Source organism: Myotis davidii, unplaced genomic scaffold (assembly GCF_000327345.1).
Source record: "Myotis davidii unplaced genomic scaffold, ASM32734v1 scaffold6, whole genome shotgun sequence".
In the NCBI taxonomy this organism is placed as follows: Eukaryota; Metazoa; Chordata; class Mammalia; order Chiroptera; family Vespertilionidae; genus Myotis; species Myotis davidii.
In genome coordinates this window covers 18748571-18769864 of record NW_006383011.1, presented here as the reverse complement: position 1 = coordinate 18769864, position 21294 = coordinate 18748571, and the positions used below count along the sequence as shown (strand labels likewise).

Genomic DNA, 21294 nt, shown 5'->3' with positions numbered 1-21294 from the left:
CCGGGAGGGGTCCGCGGGGCGGGGAGGTGGGGAGCGGGGAGCCCCCGGGTGGAGGGGGGAGCCAAGCCCTGGGGCTGGGATACCTGCTCCCGCGTCCCGCCCGGGGCCATCGGGATGGCTTGGACAGTACCCAAGAGCCCGTTATCAGCCCCCAAAGGGAGGGAACGTGGTAAGCACGGGTGAGGACTGGGGTGCGGGATTGGAGGGGCGGGGACAGACGGCGTTTGAAAAGAGAGCTTGTTCCAGAAACTATCCAGAACCCAGCTCGGTTTCTTTTTTCTCAGAGAAGATACCCCAGCAATTGCTTTCCTTGCCGACTTTGCTCTTCCTCTCCCGGCGCGGAGATCACGTACCGCGTGCTCCGAGGGCGGCCACACACCCCAACGCCCAACCTCGGTGCCACTCTCCCGCGGAGGAGAACGGCCCCGGCCCCCGCTTTCTGGGGCACCGGTCCTAAGAGGGCGCCTACAAGTAGCACGCCCTGACCCCCATCGTGACTCTTCCCGTAGAGTGGGGTGAAAGTCTGGGGAGAATCGCCTTGCCACCGGCAAGAACAGAGTTGCTCGTTGCCTTCGTCTGCATCCTCCTTTTCATAAAGTCTTGATTGCCCCCCGCGCACCCCAAAGCTGGCTGCAGCACCGGCCTTTGGAGCTCTACGAACCCCTGAAGACTCCGCGGGGCGAACTGCCCTGTGCTTGCTCTGGCCCATGCCTAGACAATGGGCTCCGCTTGGCCGGGATCGTTTTAAACTGCTCCCAGCAATTCACGAGACATCTGACACCGGCAGTCCAGCCCGCGCAGAGCTGAAACAGGTGAGTCGTAAGGCAAACTATGTTAAATGCAAAACAAATACTGGAAGAAAAAATAAGGGTGGAGCTGGGTGGGATGTGCGGTCATCTGACCTGAGAGAACCCAGCTGGTTACTAAGAAGGGTTTACTTTGCCCTTCACTTTTCGTAATTTTGTAGGATTGTCTCGTGCCCACTAGAGGTCACCAAAAAGAGTCATTTTGCTCTAGGTCTAGTATGGATTCCTGGGGGGACGCGGGGCGGGGCGGAGAAGACACCTGAAAATTGGGAGTGTTCTCTCAGAAAGTAAAAAAAAAAAATCACTACGTGGTTTCTTTGCTTTTCTTTTTTTAAATTAAATTATTGGGATGACATTGGTAAATAAAACCATACAGGTTTTAAGTGTACAACTCAATGACACATCATCTACGTACTGCATCCTGTGCTCACCACCCAGAGTCTCTTTCCGCCACCATTTATCCCCCTTTTGCCCTCTTCCACATCCCCCTGTGCCCCCTTCCATTCTGACGATCACCATACTGTTGTCTGTGTCTTTCCTTTTTACTTTTATTTATTTATTTATTTGTTTATTTATTTTTTAGTTTATTGGTGGGTGGTTTCTTAAAGAATGAAAATCTATAAGTTATGTACCCCTAGATGCGAATAATTTATCTTAAAAGTATTTAATATGATTGAAAGCTCAAAAGTAGGAGTTGTTTCTTTGCTAAGTAGCTACTAACCCAGGAAAACATCCTGAAGGAAGTGAGTTTCAGGATAGAATCAAAGGAGGTGATGATCATGAGCCGGCTGAAAGAACAGAGCATTCCAAGGAGAAAACTCTCAGATGTGAAGGATTAAAGTCTAGAGAAAGTGAATGAATGCATTTGCTTGGCTGTAAGGATGGGGACCTCAACTGCAGAATTTAGATTTCATCCTAGAAGGTTTTAATCGTATAAATGGCCTTTATTAAAGGAAGATTCCTTTGCCTGTTGGGTTAGTCTAAGGAGAAGTCCATTTCTGCAACCCAGGAATGAAAACCCCAGCCCCAAGTCTTCGTAGATGAGAAAGGAAACACGGAGGCCGAGGGCTCAGCAGAGCCTGGACACTGATTTGTTATAGCAGATGAGGATGGAGAACAGTTTGCAGATGTGAGTTGAGAGAAGAGCCTGGCTTCAACAAGAGCCAATTCCTCACAGAATTGTTAAAAATACTTTCTAGAAGCATCACAAGCCACAGAATACAGACCAATTATTTTGTTGATTATTTGCTCCAACATTACTGTATTTATTTCCTGTGTTTTCCATCTAAAATCGCTCTAAACTCTGTTGATTGGACCAGTTAAAGGAATATCACATTTTGAATTAAATATGAACTCAGAAAACAAATTAATATGATGGCAATACAATTTGTGCCTCCAACATTTCTTAGAGATGGATTTAAATCATTTCATTTGTTTCCAGAGTAATATTCCTATTTGATTCATCAACCACTGCTGTAGCAGCAATACCCAAGTCATTTTCTTAAACAAAGGAAACAGTAAGGTGCAGAAACAATTGGCTTGTCTGGCTTAGAAAACCTTCTTAAAAACAATTTTACTCTTTTGTACTTTGAAAACTATGTTAAGAATTATGACATCTAAATTCTTTCTTGGATTCCAGATGATATTTAGGGCCTTCATATATAAATCTTTAGAATGCATTAAAATTTAAAGGCATCAGGCAGAATTTTAGAATTTGAAAGAACCAAGAGATTTTGGCATCTCAATTTATCAACCCACTATTTAGGGAGGAGTAAGAAGGCTCCAGAGATGTGGTGGCTGTAACTTGCCTTAGGTACCCCAGCCAGCAGCATCATGGTAGAGATGGGCTGGAACCAGGTTTTCTAGTTCCAAACTCTAATCACTCCATCTTCAGGGCCTGCATTGCTGCCACAACCTTCTATCTGATCTCCCTGCACTCCATTTCTTTCCTCCTCCTGTGAATCCTGTAATGTGCCACCAGACAGCTCTTCCTTCTGTTCATTTTAATCAAGTCATTCCCAAGTTGGAGAACCAAAAAGGTCTGTAGATCTACAGATTTACAATATTATCTATACTAATAAAAGGTTAATATGCTAATTAGACCAGATCAACCAGTTATCTTCCGGTCGTCCGGTCCTCCTTTCAGACAAAGCCACAGTGGCAGGGGGCGAGGCAGAGGCGGTTAGGGGCGATCAGGCCGGCAGGCAGGTGAGCAGTTAGGAGCCAGCGTTCCCGGACTAAGAGAGGGAGTGGGACTAAACCGGCAGTCAGATATCCCCTGAGGGTTCCTGGATTGGAGAGGGTGCAGGCTGGGCTGAGGGACACCCCCCCACACACACACTCACACACACACACATATGAATTTCATGCACCGGGCCTCTAGTCTATAATAATAAAAGTGCAATATGCTAATTAGACCGGACGTCCTTCCGCCTCAGTAGCGGGGGCTGAGCCCCTTGCACGAATTTTGTGCATTGGGCCTCCAGTATTACAATAAAGTTCAAACTGGTTATTAGGGGCCCTCCCTAGATTGAAATCTTGGCTGCACAACTTGTTTGCTAAGTGACCTGGATCGAGTTCCTTAATCTCCTTAAGCCTCCATTTTCTCCTCCATGTAGCAGAGATAATGATAGCTACATCAAAGAGGTGATTTGTGAGGATTAAATGAGATGATGTGAGGCTGGGCTATAGCTCAGTGCATGACACGAAAAAAAATTTCACTTTATGTACGCTTCCACAAGCCCAAATAGGCCATGCTCATTCTCATTACTGGGTTCTAAATAAATACAAATTGGACAAGTGAATTGATTCATCTAAAAATGTGACCAACCGCAAATCAGTAACCTGAACCATCAAAAATTCAGTGTAATGCCCTAGCTGGTCTGGCTCAGTGGATAGAGTGTCAGCCTGTGGACTGAAGGGTCCCAGGTTTGATTCCGGTCAAGGGCACATGCCCGGGTTGCGAGCTCGATCCCCAGTAGTGCAGGAGACATGTGCTTCCTTGGCAGGGAAGAGAAGGGAACTTCCTCTGACCCCTCCCAGAATTTCCCATTTTGTCCAGAAGCTACTCCCCAGGACCTAGTAAGTGCTGGACCCAGTACTGAAACCCAAAGTCCACATAGGCCCTCTAGCCTCCCATGTAGGTTCACTGCCAACTGGCCTCTCTACCAAACATCGAACACCCCTGGGGAGGGAGGAACAGGTTAGGTAATACCAGAGGAAGCAATCTGGCAACTCTTGGATGTGGGTCATTCTACAAGGTAATTAATCTTCAAAAAGCCACTTTCATATCCTGAAATATTTGAGGAGATGATATAATATCTGATACTTGCTTCAAAATAATCAAAGGCAGCCCTAGCTGGTTTGTCTCAGTAGATAGAGCGTCAGCCTGTGGACTGAAAGGTCCCAGGTTTGATTCCAGTCAAGGGCACATGCCCAGGTTGTGGGCTCCATCCCCAGTAGGGGGTGTGCAGGAGGCAGCTGATCAATGATTCTCTCTCACCATTGATGTTTCTATCTCTCTCCCTCTCCTCTCTGAAATCAATATAAATATATTTTTTTTAAAAATAGTCAAAGGTAGGGGCAAGTGGAGAGGGAGGGACATAGGTGAAACAAAATTGGCCATGAGTTGGTAATTGTTGAAGCTGGGTGATATTAATCTCTCCCCCTTTTATTTAATTTAGGTTGTCCATAATAAAAGAGTAAAAATAAAAATTTCAAACCTTGAGCTTCATTTAAGCCTATTTTTAAATGTTGACAGTTATTCCTCCAGACTAGATCAAAATGCACTCTTTTGCCATATCTATAATGAAGAGCCCCTCCAGAGTGTAAGAAAGGTCAGCACACTCTTTTTTTTATCCTAACTTGAGGATATGTTTATTTATTCATCTGTAGAGAGAGGAAGGAAGAGAGAGAGAAAGAGAGAAATCGATGTGAGAGAGAAATATCAATAATCGGCTGCCTCCCATATGCACCCGGCCAGGGTGGTCAGCACACATTGCTAAGCAGAAAGAGCCTAGGTCCTGAGCTGTGGGCTAAATTATTCCTTCTTCATAATAAAGATATATGAATATCCTATATAATAAAAGGCTAATATGCAAATCGACCAAATGGTGGAACAACCAGTCACTATGATGCGCACTGACCACCAGGGGGCAGACACTCACCACAGGAGCTGCCCCCAGCTGGTCAGTGCGTTCCCACAGGGGGAGCACCACTCAGCCAGAAGCTGGGCTCACAGCTGGCGAGTGCAGCGGAGGTGGTGGGAGCCTCTCCCGCCTCCGCTTCATGGGCAGTGCTAAGGACCCCTCAGGGAAGGTGGACATCCCCCAAGGGGTCCTGGACTGTGAGAGGAATGTCGTGCACCGGGCCTCTAATAGGTATATAATAAGATTTCTGAAAGGATACATAAAATACAGTTATGGGCCAGCACCAGTTTGGCTCAGTGGATAGAGCGTCAGCCTGCGGACTGAAGGGTCCCAGGTTCGATTCCGGTCAGGGGCATATACCTTGGTTGCGGGCACATCCCCAGTGGGGGGGGGTGCAGGAGGCAGCTGATCGATGTTTCTTTCTCATCGTTATTTCTAACTCTCTATTCCTCTCCCTTCCTCTCTGTAAAAAATCAATAAAATATATTTTTTTAAAAAATACAGTTATGGGTGTCTGTTTCTTCATTGAGGGACTGGGAAGGTTGGAGTAGGTAGGAGACCTACTTGTTATTGGTTATTGTAAACCTCTTGTTCTTTTATTTATTTTATTATTTCACCAAATGTAAGAATTATGTTTTCAGTTTTGAAAAAACTAGTTTGTTTTTTTAATGTCACAGCACATACCCTCCTACCAAATTCCCTTTCTCTCCTTTTTCTCCGCCCATCCTTACTGTGACCTGCCTCCTTCTCTGCTCAGTTACATTGGGCGCCGTGCACCTGCTGCTCCCTCTGCCTGGAACTCTGACCCAGAGCACTGTGGTTGACTCCTTGTCAGTCAAGTCTCAATTCAAATGTCACTTCCTCAGAGAGGCCTTCCCCAACGATTTGTTCTAGCATATCAACCTGTTTTCTTTACTCCCTTCTCACTATAAAAAATCATCTTGCTCATGCACCTGCTTCTTGTTTATCATTCATTACTCTGCTCGCTCCATTGGAGAACAAGAACCCTGGATCTCGTTCACAGTGGTGTCCTCAGCTCCCGGAGCAGTGCCAGGCTCCTTGTTGAAGCGCAGTAACTATTTGTGGAAGGGATGAATGACTATCACTGTTGATTAAAGTAAAGTTCTCTGAGTGCTGAACTAACAGTCTCAGTGTATATGTATAGTGAGGCAGGAATTGATCACCTTGGGAAATCCAGGCTCTTTCTGAAAAAAACACCTCAGTTTTGTTAAATGGTTGGCAGGAGAGACCTTGGCACTGCTTTCCCTCTGTACTTGCAGTATATGCCAGCCTCCTGGCACTGCAGGGCCCTACTCATAGAGGGGGCCCCTACCCTGGATCAGTGAGCACCCCTATATTCCTTATCTAGCAGGTGCTTTAGTTAGAAAAGTTCTTAGAATCAGCTCCAGTGGTGTCTGGGTCCCATCATCCTCTCCTACTTGTCCCTGGAGGAAAGAGACAACGTGGAGACAGACCAAGGGCTGCAAGGAAAGAACTGTCCACTATTAAATTATTTCCAAAGAATAATGAAACTGTCCAGAAAGGATTGGATGTGGATCCAGAAGGCTCTGTGTGTCTTAGGTCAGGAACTACAGGAAATATGGACAGAAATGTAAAAGGTCATTGTTCCGGTGGTAGATGGACATCTCAGAGACCCAACAGCCTGACTGGGTGCTCCAGATCAAGAAGAGAAGCTTTCCAGCGAAGTAGGTCTCGAGCCCAGGCAGGAAGGAAGTGGGAGAGCCAAGCAGAGAGACAGGGATTCCCCCACTCTGCTCCTTATCACATCGCAGGGCACAGTCAGACAGCCTGCGGGAGGATTCTACTCACAAGAAAAATCAAAGACATTTTCTAAATGATGGAAGTTGCCAACTCTGTTCTATCCATTCTGCAGAGAGGACAGCTGCCTTATCAATATAATGAACCAAAATTAACTACTTTAGGAGTCAGTTTTAAAAAAAACACCCGCTGTTCTTATCCTTCTGTCCCAATCACAATCAATTTCCCTGACCCACAGTCCCAGCCCCACACTACCCCCCTGCCCCAGTGCTGTTATTTCTGTCTGAGGAAAGATTGGGGCTGGGGTTGACTGAAATGAAGCATAGGGTATTCCTGGAAATGATCTTCTCATTGTAGATACAACCAAAATAGCACTGGCTCCACACTTAATAATTGATATACTCTTCAACAGCAATTGCATTTTTCTCCAAGGTGTACAGAATTTAAAATACACAATCCAAGTCTGGTGTGTGTGTGATCCCATTACCCTTCTATGGCAAAAATTCCAGGCATTTTTCTGTTTTTCCTGCAACACATGTTCTTACAGGTTAGAAAAAATAAAGCAAAAAATATGCTTTCAGTAGAAAGCTGAGAGGTACAGCAATTTGGAAGATTTGTAGTTTTTAAAGGAGGTTGGAAGCAGAAGCAGTTCGGTTGGTAAAAGTCTGTCTCAGGCCTGGGTCAGAGAACAGAGCCAGTGGCTCAGCAAAAATAATGCTGAGCCCTAGCCAGTTTGGCTCGGTGAATAGAGCATCAGCATGTGGACTGAAGGGTCCCGGGTTCAACTCCGGTCAAGGGCATGTACCTCAGTTGTGGGCTGGATCCCTGGCCTTGGTCAGGGTGCCTGCAGGAGACAGCCAATTCCTATGTGTCTCTCTGTCTCTCTGTTGCCCTCCCTTCCACTCTGTCTAAAAAAACAATGGGAAAATATCCTTGGGTGAGGATTAACAAGAACAACAACTAAAAGCTAAGAAGAGTACCCACTGTAATTCCATGTGGCCGCACGGCCCAGGAACATCCTGTCCCCAGGTAGGACCTTCTGTGTCTTCAAGGAACGTTGCCCTCTGCTTCACATTTGCTAGTGTTGCGGGAGAAGTAATGGGCCAGATTTCCCTGTCGCTCGTGGGAGAGGAGTTCTTGAGGCACTGCTGAAATGAGCATGAGATGTGGTAAAGACTTTGTTTGCATGGAGTTACATTCCTCGGGTTCCAAAGTCCCATGTCCCTTAATCCAGTCTTGGAAAAGGCGCAGCTGGGGTTCCAGGAGAGCCAAAAGCAAGGCCAGTGTCCAAAGTTTCCTTTCCATGTTGGAGCTGGGCCTGGCAGAGTATCAGGCTAGATTCAGTCCATCAGTCCACTGTGTAAGTCCCCCATGGCTGTGAGTCACGTTGGTGAATGCAAGGGAATGGGGCCCCTGCAACTGGAGTCCCAAGAGAGCCAGAGGACAGAGAGCCAAGATCAAGAACTCCCGTTGTCTAGGAGATTAAATATTCAGGTTTCGTGTCCATGCAGTGGCCACACCTCTTCTGGCCACTGACTTGTTCCCAGGTGTGACTGACAGGTAAACACCTTCCTACCTCACCCAGACCTTACTGGACATGCACCTATTGTCTAGTCCCCATCAATCATGAGGGAACAGACTCGGAGAGTGTTAGCTACAGCTTTCTGGCAAAGCTGTATAAATGGCATGCCTGTATTATCTAGTCTTCTCTTTGCTCTTTCTTGTTATATAATAACCAACCAGATTATTACAACAGGATCACCAGTACTTTAGGTTTTCCAAGTAGGATTTTTTTTCCCTTCCTGCGGGAAAGTCATCACAAATAAAAATCTTTATAGCAAAGGACTCTGAGAAGCTTCTTATCCTTTCACTAGCTTCTGTGGTGATGTCTGAAACAGCAAGAACAATTAGAGCAGATGTCAGTGTAAATCTCCAAAGAAAGGAGAAAATAGGCTTACCAAGTTTCCTTTGAGGATGACAAGGCATTCTCTTCTTTAGATACAGTGTGTTTTTAACTTCGTGTCAGGGGATTAGCAGACACTCAATGACTGTACCACCGGTCTATCTCAATAGCCACAGATACTTACAGAAAGGAAGACATAGCGAATATAATTTTCATTAATTCAACATTAGTCAAGACATTCCATGTATAGTCACTGTGATTTCACAGTAGTCACCACCTCAAGAGTGTTATTTGCATTCTATATAAATTAAACATTGCTGAGACTTACAGATAGGAGGACCCTTAAGGAAACTCCAATTTTAATGGCGTCACTCAAACAAACAGTTTTCTCATACTGTGAAATTTTGTGAGATATACTAGTAATAGTGCCAATTCATTTGATTCCATCACTATGGCATCCCCTAGAAGAATGTGCACTTTGCCCTTACTTCTAACTTTCTAAATAATCAAGTAGACGTATAGGAGAGGCTTTTTTCATTCCTGCAGTGGGCACCCAATTTCATCTCTGCCTTAGCAAGCACCTTATTTAATGTATTTTTTTTGGATGTCAAACTGTAGTGATTTATGTTGCAAAACCAATTGGGGTCAGAGGGATTTTATGGGATAAAATGAGAACTGCTTGGAATAACTTGGTTCCTCTTCAGAATTTGACTGAGAAAGGATCTTACCATCATTGAGCTTGAGTAGGTCAATCTTCTTGGTGCAAAAATACCCTTAGAACTGAACATTTTAGGGGCTATATAAAAAATAAAAATAAAAGAACCTTCCTGAGAGGGCCACTAGGAGGCATATGGAGGAAAGAGCAGTGACTGCAACCAAGAAAGGGGATGGACTCTAAATTAAGAAGACAGCCACCTGGCATTCAATGGTGACACTATACCTAAAGCTAGCAAGAGGCCCAGCTTCATGAAAGGGTATAACCAGGCTTTTCAAGATCTTCAGAAACATTCTTTGGATAGTCAGATAGGACAGAGAAAGGGTAGAACTTCCAGGGCAGAGAAAGAGGGATCCCAGGAGGGACATTTGGAGAATTAAGCTCACCTGGCTTGAAGCCCAGAAGATGAGTGCTGGAGGCAGTGAGGTGGGAATTGGGGAGAACCTGAGAGGGCCAGAGAACCACCAGGGTGGGTACACACCCCAGGCTAGTTTGAGGGGCAAATGGAGGCTCATGCCAGTAAGGCCCAGGAATGATCTCAGACTCCTATCAGACCCAGCAATGCTGGCCCTCTCCTCCACCGCAGGTTGAGAGACAGAAGTGAGAGCATGAAGCATCCCATGTCTGCAATAAAGACAATTGGGCAAATCATGGTTATCTTAGGACAAGAATACTGTGCTCTGTTAGCTCACCATTTCTAAGCTGCTTATTAAAAAATCTATATTTTACTTCTTCATTTGTGTGTGTGTGTGTGTGTGTGTGTGTGTATTTTTAAAGATTTTTATATACAAAGTTCAGTCTATGTTTGTTAAACTGAAAAGAGAAGGACTTGGGGCCATACTTGGGTTTCGGGGTGGCAGCAGCAGATATAAAATGATTTTAAAAACCATAAATATGCCCTGGCCATGTGGTTCAGTTGGTTGGGTGTTGTCCTGAGCACCAAAAGATTGCCTGTTGGATTCTGTCAGGGCACATGCCTGGGTTGTCTGCTTCATCCCCAGTAGGGGGCGTGTAAGAGGCAGCCAGTTGAAGTTATGCTCTCACATCAATGTTTCTCTCTCTCCCTGTCTTTTCCTCCCTCTTTAAAAAAAATAGGCTTTTTATTATGCACAGAAAATTGACATATCTTCATGAGATTCAAGTCTTTTCTGATTAGGATCACACTGGCTCCAGTTTCATAGGTGCCCAAGTGACTCCCTCTTTTCTACCCCACAAATGGTTTTATAGAATTCTAATTTTTAACAGGGTTGCAAACTCAAGGCAAATGTCATAGTTTTATTTTACAAAATGTCGATACCCTACATTCCGAAGGAAAGAAATGGATGCAGATGCTCAAATCTAGACTTGAGACAAGAAATGTGATTGAGTAATCTAGTGGTGAAAACCCATGGACATCCCCAACCAAAGCTTATTTAAGCAGCTTTAATTATATAGAGAAAGCAAAAGAGAGAATGAGTATCAAAGTATACAAAGAAATTAGGAAACCAAAATGGAAGCAAAAGTATAGCACACTTTACCTTAGGTCAGGAAATAGTAGAGCAGTGGTTCTCAACCTTGGCTGCACATTAGAATCACCTGGGAATCTTTAAAATCCTGATTTCTGGGCCTCATCCTCCGGAAATTCTGTTTCTTTGTTACTCATGTTGTGGCCCCACCCCATCACAAACAAGCAGAATTTCCGGAGGATGAGGCCCAGAAATCAGGATATTAAAGATTCCCAGGTGATTCTAATGTGCAGCCAAGGTTGAGAACCACTGTAGTAGAAAATGAAACTATAGTTGAGCACACCTAGTGGCCAGATCTTGGCTTCTAATATCATTCTCCAAGAAAGGAACCAGGGCTCCTTAGAGAAGTGGCTGATTCTAGGACTGGGGCACAATGAATCCGGAGTATCATACAGTGCCAGAAAGTAAGGAACTGCTCATGAAACAAAGCCACCACAATGATGGCAGTATGTCCAGGCAACAGAAGAGCCAACTGAAAGAGGTTCCAATGGCCAAAGCTGGACCAATTTCAGCAAAAATAATTAAGTGGTATTGAATTATTACCAAAGTACAAAATACATATCCATTAGTCTATAATAATATAAATAAATGATTGAATGAATGAATGAATAAGTAAATAGGGAGGCAGAGGCCTCCAATCTTGGAGTGGTCCTATGTTGTCTCAGAATGTGGTAGTACTAAGGCCCTACCATCTTGTATTTTGGCACTGGTAGAAGAGAAAAAAAGTGTGTTTTTTTTAAAGGGCACCTGCAGTAAGGCTACCCTCCAGGCCTGATTGCCAAACTGGAGAGACCTAATATTCCATGACATACAATTGGATTACCAAAACCTGAATCCTCCTGGGTCTCTTAAGGGTGAGCTATGGCAGGTGAATTGAATCCTTTTACTTCTGACTTTCCATTGAAACCTCTCCTTTGCCACAGAAAAAGAATGGCCGTGTCATGTCAATCAATGTTTTCCCAGGGAGCCAGGATACAAAGGGATTCCAAATACCACCTGAAGAAGTCTATAGCCAGATAACCCCACCCAGACCTAGAAATCAGTGCCCAGAACCACCAAAAAATTGAGTGGAGGAGCGCCAGCTGGTGTGGCTCAGTTGTTTGGGCCAAAGGTTGATGGGTCAATCCCCAGTAGGGGGTGTATAGGAGGCAGCTGATCGATGTTCTACCTTCACATCAATGTTTCTCTTCCTCTCCCTTGCACTCTCTTTAAAATTAGTGAAAACATATCCTCGGGTGAGGATTAAAAAACACACACACAGTCATGACAGTTGTTTACAAAGTAAAATATAATATGTTGGGTGCTGATGAATGCGATGAAGAAAAAGCTGATCAGAATGATGGGGTGCTCTTTTATTTTTATTTTTAAAAATATATTTTTATTGATTTCAGAGTGGAAGGGAGAGGGAGAGAAAGATAGAAACATCACTGATGAGAGAGAATCACTGATGGGCTACCTCCTGTACAGCCCCCACTGGGGATCAAGTTCACAACCTGGACATGTGCCCTGATGGGGAATCAAACCTTGACCTTCTGGTTCATAGGTCAACTCTCAACCACTGAGCCATGCTGGCCAGGCTGATAGGGTTCTCTTTTAGATAGAATAGTCAGGGAAGGCCTCTGCATTCAGCAAAGACCTCGGTGAAGGAAAGGAGTCAGGTGTGAGGATTTCTGGAGAACAGAACAGGAGGAGGGCAAAGGCCCTGAGGCAGCTACATGCCTAGTGTGTTGGAGCAATACTGAGGCCTGCTTGGCTCTGTCTCCCTCCCTACCTCCATTTTTCTCCTTTCTTCCCCCTCTTCCCTCTTTCTTCCTCCCTCCCTTCCTCTCTTCTCTGTCTTCCTCCCTTTCTTCCTTCCCTTCTTTACTGAAAAAAAAAATGTGTTTTAATGTTCAGTTTAGAGCAGTGGTTCTTAACCTTCCTAATACCGCGACCCTTTAACACAGTTCTTCATGTTGTGGTGACCCCCAACCATAAAATTATTTTCGTTGCTACTTCATAACTGTAATTTTCCTACTGTTATGAATCGTAATGTAAATGATATGCAGGCAGGATGGTCTTAATGAGACCTTTAACACATAGCCCTTTTGACTTCCATGGTGTTATAGACAGAGGGACACAATACAGGCTTAAAGAGCCTGGGGAAGGTATTTTGACTGAAACATTTCAAACAGTTTTTCTTTTTTCATAAAAAAAAGAGCTTTTTAGTTTTACTTCTTTTTTTTTGGTATCTTTTTTAAAAATTCAAATGCCCACCCGGGCTGGTTTGGCTCAGTGGATGGAGCATCGAACTGGGGACTGAGGGGTCCCGGGTTTGATTCTGGTCAGGGGCACGTGCCCAGTTGCAGACTCGATCCCGAGTGGGGGTCGTGCAAGAGGCAGCCAATCAATGATTCTCTCTTATCATTGATGTTTCTTTCTCTCTCTCCCTCTCCCTTCCTCTCTGAAATCAATAAAAAAAATATTTTTTAAAAAATTCAAATACCCTTGATTACCCATGGTCAAACAGTAAGATAATAAACCAAAAGGAAACAGTTATTAAAGATTGGTCTTCAGCTCTGGCTCAGTTGGTTGAGCATCATCCTGTGCATCAAAATGTCACAGGTTCAATTCCTGGTTAGGGCACATGCCCGGGTTGTGGGCTTGATCCCCAGGAGGGGGCTTGATCCCCAATAACAGGCAGCAAGTTGATGCTTCTCCCTCTCCCTTTCTCTCTCTCTCAAATCAATATAAATATTTTTTTAAAAAGATTGGTCTTGAAACATTATAGCAAATGATGCCACGCTTTCCTATGATCTTGCCGACATAAAACCACAACCACACCTCAGTGGTTACCAAACCATTCAGCAGAGCTTCCTTAACTTTGAGCATTGGAAGCTACCAGTTGGAATACTACTATTTTTTTTTTCAAGCTCTGAATAGCTTTAGGGATCTCAGCAAGAGCTGGAGGAACCAGCTCAACCTTGGCATAGTGCCAAAATGTGGCCAATCTACATTTCAAGTAAATCACAACAACCTTTACCAGTGCAGATGCCTTCTCCATGAGGTTACGGACAAACTGGGCCATGGTTCTAGGATGGAACGTCTGTGGCCTCGGCCAACGAGCTGAATGTCCAAAGAGCTGTTTCTTGATATATAAAAATGTCAAAAATCTTTTGTAGAGTCCTAAGACTTCTCTGCTTGTTAGGGCCACATTCTCAAGGAGAGTTCGTTACACCCAGATATTATCACTGAATGTTAAAGATTCATTCTCCCATCAGATACCATAAGCTCTCTTCTTGGTCTCATGACTCTCTAGGCAGCACATGTTTTTGTAGGGGCCAAGGGAATTAGCCTTTTCTCTTCTAAAAGGGCCTTCGCTTTAGGAAATATACCTGGTCATTTGAATCCTGGCTTTACCACTGCTTAGCTGTGTGATTAGGAAAATCACCTACCCTCTGTTAGCATCAGTTTTTTTCATCTATCTCGGCGATGTTCAGGTTTTTGTTTATTTTAGGTAGAGCCACTTAAAAAATAAATAGTGCCTGGCCAGCATGGCTCAGTGGTTGAGCTTCAACCTATGAACCAAGAGGTCACAGTTCAATTCCCAGCCAGGGTACATGCCCAGGTTGCTGGCTCGATCCCAGTGGGGGGCATGCAGAAGGCAGCTTATCAATTATCTAATCATTGATATTTCTAGCTCTCCCTTTCCATTCCTCTGAATAAAAATACAGTTTTTTAAAGATGAAAAATGCATTTAAAAAAATTAAATAGTGCCCTGGGGTTAGAGTGTCAGACCGAAGTGTCTCAGGTTTGATTCCTGGTCAAGGGTACATATCTTGGTTACAGGTTCAATTCCCAGCCCTCATCTGGGTGCATGCAAGAGGCAACCAATCCATGTGTCTCTCTCACATGGATGTTTCTCTCTCTCCTTCACCTCTCCCTCCTCTAAAAATCAATGGAAAAAAAATATCCTTGGGCAAGGATTTAAAAATCCTATTTACTAAAAGGGCAATATGCAAATCGACCAAACAGCAGAACGACCAGTTGCTATGACACACACTGACCACCAGAGGGCAGATGCTCAACACAGGAGCTTCCCCATGGTGGTCAGTGCACTCCCACAGGGGGAGCACCACTCAGCTACAAGCTGGGCTGCCGGCTGGCAAGCGCAGCGGCCCGCCTACATAGCAGCGCAGGAAATGGGCCTAAGCTGTCAGTCAGACATCCCCCACTGGCTCCTAGACTACAAGAGGGTGAATGGCGTGCACTGGGCCTTAGTAAATAAATAAATAAGAAATAATATGCAAAACCTCAATGTATAAATATATAAAAGATACCCTGCTCAGGTTGAAGGGGAGCTTGGGGAGCCCAGATTTCTATCCACTGTGCCTCCTTTTTGTTCCCCCTCCATCCTATTTCAGGTAGCCCCTAGAGCAGCGGTTCTCAACCTGTGGGTTGTGACCCCTTTGGGGGTCGAACAACCCTTTCACAGGGACCATCGGAAAACACATATATAATTACATATTGTTTTTGTGATTAATCACTATGCTTTAATTATGTTCAATTTGTAACAATGAAATTGGGGGTCACCACAACATGAGGAACTGTATTAAAGGGTTGTGGCATTAGGAAGGTTGAGAACCACTGCCCTACAGGATCTCCACAAACTAGGAACTTCACAGGGCACTGTTTGAAGATCACTGCTTTACCCATAGGAACTGGCACAACTTTACCAGTCCCTAGTCTTGATCCCTCATGCTCCAGATCTTCACATTTCTTTAGGTGCCAACAGCCATGCAAGAGAAAATCCTTCTGCACCTGCTTTTGCCCTATTTCCCAATTTTCATTTCCAATCTGAAGACTTGCCAGTTTCCCAAGTGATTGGCAATCAAGAATAATCTTACTCATTAGGTGATTCTTCCTCCCACTCTGTTTTCTTCGCAAGACCTTAACTCTTGGGAAGCAGTGATGTGGAACTGCCCATGTAAAGGATTATCCGTGTACTTGAGAAGCACCCAAGGAACTTCACCCATCTGACCTTTCCTTTTAGACTACTGAAGTCATCAAGGCTAGGTACAGAATGGAGATGGGCTGGTCCATCATCGTGCACCAGGAGAAAAGGATCTGAAAGATCCAAGAGCACTCCAAAAAAATGCATCAATCCAAAAGGGTCAGGCTGAGAGGCAAAACCTTACAATGAGATTACAGCGAGAGACAGGAAGATGGGCTGGCTGGCTTGGGAGGAGAAAAGAAGCAGATTCTAAACTTGCTCTGTACAGTATGCCACTAGTCACATGGAAGTATTGAGATGCCCTGTACGTGTATAATATACACTGGATGTCAAAGACTTAGAACAAAAAAGGAATGTAAAATACCTCATTTATAATTTTGATATTATGTTTGATCCAATCGAATTTATAATGATTCTGTTTATATTGATATTGAAAATGATAATATTTTGTATATATTTGGGTTAAGTAAACTGTGTTATTAAAATTCATTTCACCTATCTTTTTAGTTATTTATGTATTCATTTTTTTATTTATTTTAAAATATGGAGTACTTCATGAATTTGTGTGTCATCCATGCACAGGGCCATGCTAATCTTCTCTCGATTGTTTCAATTTTAGTATATGTGCTGCCAAAGTGAGCACCCTTTTTACTTTTTTAGATGTGGCTACTAGAAAATTTTAAATCGCCTTTACAGCTCACATTATTGGGCAGTGGTGCTCTAGACTCTGGCTCTAGACTGGAGAGACGTCCTCAGACAAGGAAACAATGAAGCAGGGACATGATCAAACCTGAAACCTTACCTTCAATAGAGAGGCAAAGGTAAAGAGCACACCCCTCTCAGACTTCCTCCTCTCACAAGTAGCTGAGATGAAGTCTCTCTGCCCATTTTGCTCGGTGAAAGGTTTAACAAGTTTGGGAGGATGCTGAAGGTGGGAGCAGATTCCCTCAGGGCCCTACCCTTTACTGTACGTGGGCCTGGAACCGGCCCCATCACGGACTCCAATATACACTCCAGTGCCCTAGGTTACTTAATTAGGTTCAGTTACATAACACAGACAAAGCCTTGTGAAAATTAATCAACAGAAACCTCATTTAAAATGGTGTATGTGGAGGAAGGGCCTCTAGAAGACCATTTTCAGGCACATATCACTCAACACACACTATTGACCCCAACAGGGAGAGGCACCTGGCATCTCTGACAGAAAGTGATACCACTTGTCTACCTCAGCAGGAGGAAGAAAAGAGTCCTCCCTGCCCAGTAACAGCTCAGCCAATGGGAGATTTACACAGCTCAAGTCAATGACAAGTCACTATACTTTGACCTTTCAGTTTCCTTCAATGGACTCTGCCTTTTACAACAGCTCCTCCCAAGTCCACAAAAGAGCAGTTTCTCTGGACATGGGCGGGGTTTGCCATGAGACCTGCACGTTGCATATTGCAATTCTTTGTTGTTCCTGAATAAACACATTTTTGCTGGAGAAATATATGGCAGTCTATTTGTTTAAGGTCAACCACCCGAAATAACAGTCGCATAAACAAGAGAGAACTTTAATTCTCAAGGAGAAAAAAAAATTGAGAGAAATAATCTTCTGTTTTGTTTTGCTACTGGTTTTTTGGACTTAGTCTATTATATGCAACAGGGCCTAATGAGAAAGGGTCGCACGGATTTCTAATAGCCATCGTGGACCATGAGAAATGAGCTAATGAGGACAAAGAAGCAAGATAGAGGGAACTTGGGTCCTGGATTACAGAGGAGCTATCATTGGTTTATTGTCTCATGATGCAGGAAGGCCATTAGAGTTCCACATTCCAGGCAGAATAAAAGTGAAAAGTGCAGGAATAAGACCGTTTCCTTCTTTTTAAGAGACTCCCAGTAGTACCATACAATGCTCTATATTTCTTTCCTTTTTTAAAAAAGATATATTTTATTGATTTTTTACAGAGAGGAAGGGAGAGGCATAGAGAGTTAGAAACATCGATCAGCTGCCTCCTGCACACCCCCTACTGGGGATGTGCCCGCAACCAAGGTACATGCCCTTGACCAGAACCCTTCAGTTTGCAGGACAATGCTCTATCCACTGAGCCAAACCGGTTAGGGCACAATGCTCTATATTTCATTGGCCAGAACTTAGTACAGGGGATAGGAAATGGTATTTAGATAGGTGAATGGATGCCTTGAATAAAATCAAAATTCTACCACTGAGAAGAAAGAGGAAAATGAATGTTGGAGTGGGCAATACATTTGTACCCCTTGGGTACATGTTGATGACCTGGATCACTCTGAAAGGACCCACAGAATGGTTCTGCAGCTTCCAGCATGGGCGTGTGGATAAAAGAGAAGCCACAGAGCATGGACCCTCCGAAGATCTCCCCCTGGTTCTCACAAATGAAGGGAGCATAGAGCAAATCAAGCCTGTGCACGGGGACAGGTTGAAGACCATCTCTAAAGCAATCCTGCGTCAGTAGCAATTGGATGATTAGGAGTGTGTAGTAGTGATCACTTGTGTCCCATGTTTGATAGGTGTCCCAGTTGGTGGCTTTATTGATTCATGTAACCAAACTGCAAGAAGGGCAGGTGCAGTTGGCCTCAGGGACCACTGGAGTCACTTAAGCGGCACCTTCTCCCTGCATCATCTGCAGCTTTCCTTCCTGCTGCGGACTGGCTTTCGCACAGCTGGGAATTTGTCTGCCAAATCAGCCTCACATCTACCCCCAAAAAGGAGCTGCATCTTCCTCCCTCGGGATAGAAATTTTAAAAATGCCCAGGGGAGAGTTCTGATTGGTCCAGTGTGCATCACAACCCTGTCCAGACATTAACATTGAGTGGGGTGAGGGGAAGGAGGAGCCTGACTGTGGATGGACAAGATAATGCTTTGTAGAAACCTTTATTCAAATGAGAGATGAAAATACAGAGAAAAAGTTTTGCCCTTTGTTGTAAATTTCTCCCCAATTTGATGTTTGCATTTTAGCTTTATCCATTCAATAAACACTGCAAAGCACTCATTTTGTACTAGACTCCTGTACCCTTTGGTATCTTTCAGTCATGGTAGCAGTTGATTAAGTTACAATTTTTACTAAACCCGCTTCAGTCCTAAAGATATATTCAGCCTATTGATAGGATTTAGGTATCTCCTGAGTCCTCTCAATAATGTCTATTCTGGCCGTAACCGGTTTGGCTCAGTGGATAGAACGTCAGCCTGCGGACTCAAGGGTCCCAGGTTCGATTCCGGTCAAGGGCATGTACCTTGGTTGCGGGCACATCCCCAGTGGGGGGTGTGCAGGAGGCAGCTGATCGATGTTTCTCTCTCACCGATGTTTTTGGCTCTCTATCCCTCTTCCTTCCTCTCTGTAAAAAAATCAATAAAAATATATTTAATAAAAAATATAGGGTCTTCCCCTACTCCAGTCAGCTATGGTCAGGGGAATACAGTTTTAAATGATAACCATGCCCCTAGACCCACCTGTGCAGGGGGTGGGTGAGTTCTCAGAGAATGCTTGCTGTTAGAACTTCCCAAGACAGATCCCCAAGTGGGAAGAGAGGGGTAATGAACAGCTAGGACCACCCTTTTTATTTCTTGCCTGCATACTTGGCAATAGTTAGTTGGCAGTTGACAATCAAGGAATATCTTACCTTGAACAACCCATTCTTTGATCAACATAATGGTTTGTTTTGGTCCCACAGAGAGCAGAGGCCTCTAACACTTAGAGTCCGGGTGATGATAGAAGCAGAAAACAGCTTGGTCATGAGACCATCAAGATTTTTTGTTTTTGTTAATCCTCACTGGAGGATATTTTTCCATTGATTTTTAGAGAGAGTGGGAGAGATAGAGAAACATAGATGTGAGAGAGACACATCAATCACAAATTAATTAGTTGCCTCCCACATGCACCCCAACTGGGGCCAGGGATCGAGTCTGCAACCGAGGTACATGCCCTTAACCAGAATCAAACCCGGGACCCTTCAGTCCATGGGCCAATGCTGTATTCACTAAGACACATTAGCTAGGGCCACCAATATTTTTAATCCCAAAGAACGCTGTCCTCAAAGTGAATTCTCAAGTAGATGAACTAATGTCACTTATGGATTTTGTGACATCATAACAAGAAGAGAGATGTGAAAAAATGTTAGTCTTATCTCACTCTACAATTTTCCCTTCAGTGATCCTATCCAATTCTATGGTTTTAACTGCCATCTCTAGAAAAGATGCATAAATCTATACTGTAGTTCTCCCCGCTAGACTCAGCTCTATATGTATTTCCAACTGCACTATGTATTGTTATAAATATTCAAAATTCATTGTGACTAAAACAAAACTATCTTTCCCCACGAATTTGCTCTTACCACATTACCAAACAAGCACTCAATGGCGTTTCCTTATAACTACTGCCAAGCTAGATGCCTCCCTGCATCCTCTCCATCTGTCCCTTTTGGGTAAACATTCATGTCTTATCTGGACAACTGCAATGAACTCCTCACTATCTTACATTTTCTCTCTCTGTCCTCCAGTCCATTTTCCATGCTAGAATCAGATTATCTTTTTAAAAACATAAGTCCAGACTCTGGCCATTGTGGCTCAGTTGGTTGAGAGTTTTCCATGCACTGAGAGGTCACTGGTTCGATTCCTGATCAGGGCACATGCTCGGTATAGGGGTTTCAGGCTTGATCCCCAGTAGGGATTAATGTTTCTCTCTCTCCCCCTCTCCCTTTCTCTCTCTAAAATCAATAAAAAAAAAACATTAAAAAAAATAAGTCCAGTGTTGCTCTCCACATGAAAAGCTCCTGATCACCTACCAAAGCTGCTTAGCAATCAAAGCTCTTAAGATTTTTCTAGCTTTTGCTTGTCCAGCTGCATCCCCCATTATGTGCCAGGCATTACACCTCACCTCCTCTTTACACCCTATTAATGTCAATCTCTCACCCTTCTGGAAACAAGTATTTTCCAGCCTAGATGCCAGAGTGTATATTCCAGAGCAAGGCATAGGAATGCAATGTGCCATAACGGAGCTATGCGCAAGTGCTAAGGGAGCCCAGAGGAGTATCCATCGGTCTACGGGTCTACGTGCTTGGGGAAGAGGAATTTTAAGTCCTGAGTAGGAATTGCCAGGTGGAATCTAAGGGGAAAGGACCATCAGAATAAAAGGCTAGGAGACGGAAGGAGGACAGGAGCAGCTTTCGGAGTGGTTAGCACTTCACTGTAGCAGAGTGTGTGTGGTGGGGGAGGGAGGCAGGGGCCTGGCAGTTCTGGCCCAGCTAAACTGTAGAGGGGCCAGTACAGCCTCTTCGGGGAGCAGCTTCAAGAGATTTGCAGGACAAAGAGATCCCTCTGGAATACAGAAAGAACCTAGCAAAGTGCAAAGCTTTGCCAGTAACTCAGAAGAGAAATGCTGTGGGCGAGAACCAGGGCAGGGAAGGCCATGGTCTCCCTGAGAGAGTCACTGAGTT

General features: G+C 44.2%; 1 protein-coding gene and 1 pseudogene across 1 annotated transcript in view; both read right to left on the bottom strand.

Moving 5' to 3' along the window:
* Positions 1-709, bottom strand: part of KCNG3 (potassium voltage-gated channel modifier subfamily G member 3) — a 33805-nt gene extending 33096 nt beyond the window's left edge. The window contains exon 1 of the mRNA XM_006778694.2: positions 294-709. Coding sequence (XP_006778757.1) covers positions 294-709 — 416 coding nt within the window. The remainder of the gene's footprint in view (positions 1-293) is intronic.
* A 5219-nt stretch (positions 710-5928) lies between these two features.
* Positions 5929-13923, bottom strand: LOC102758637 (annotated as a pseudogene).
* Positions 13924-21294: the final 7371 nt, after the last annotated feature.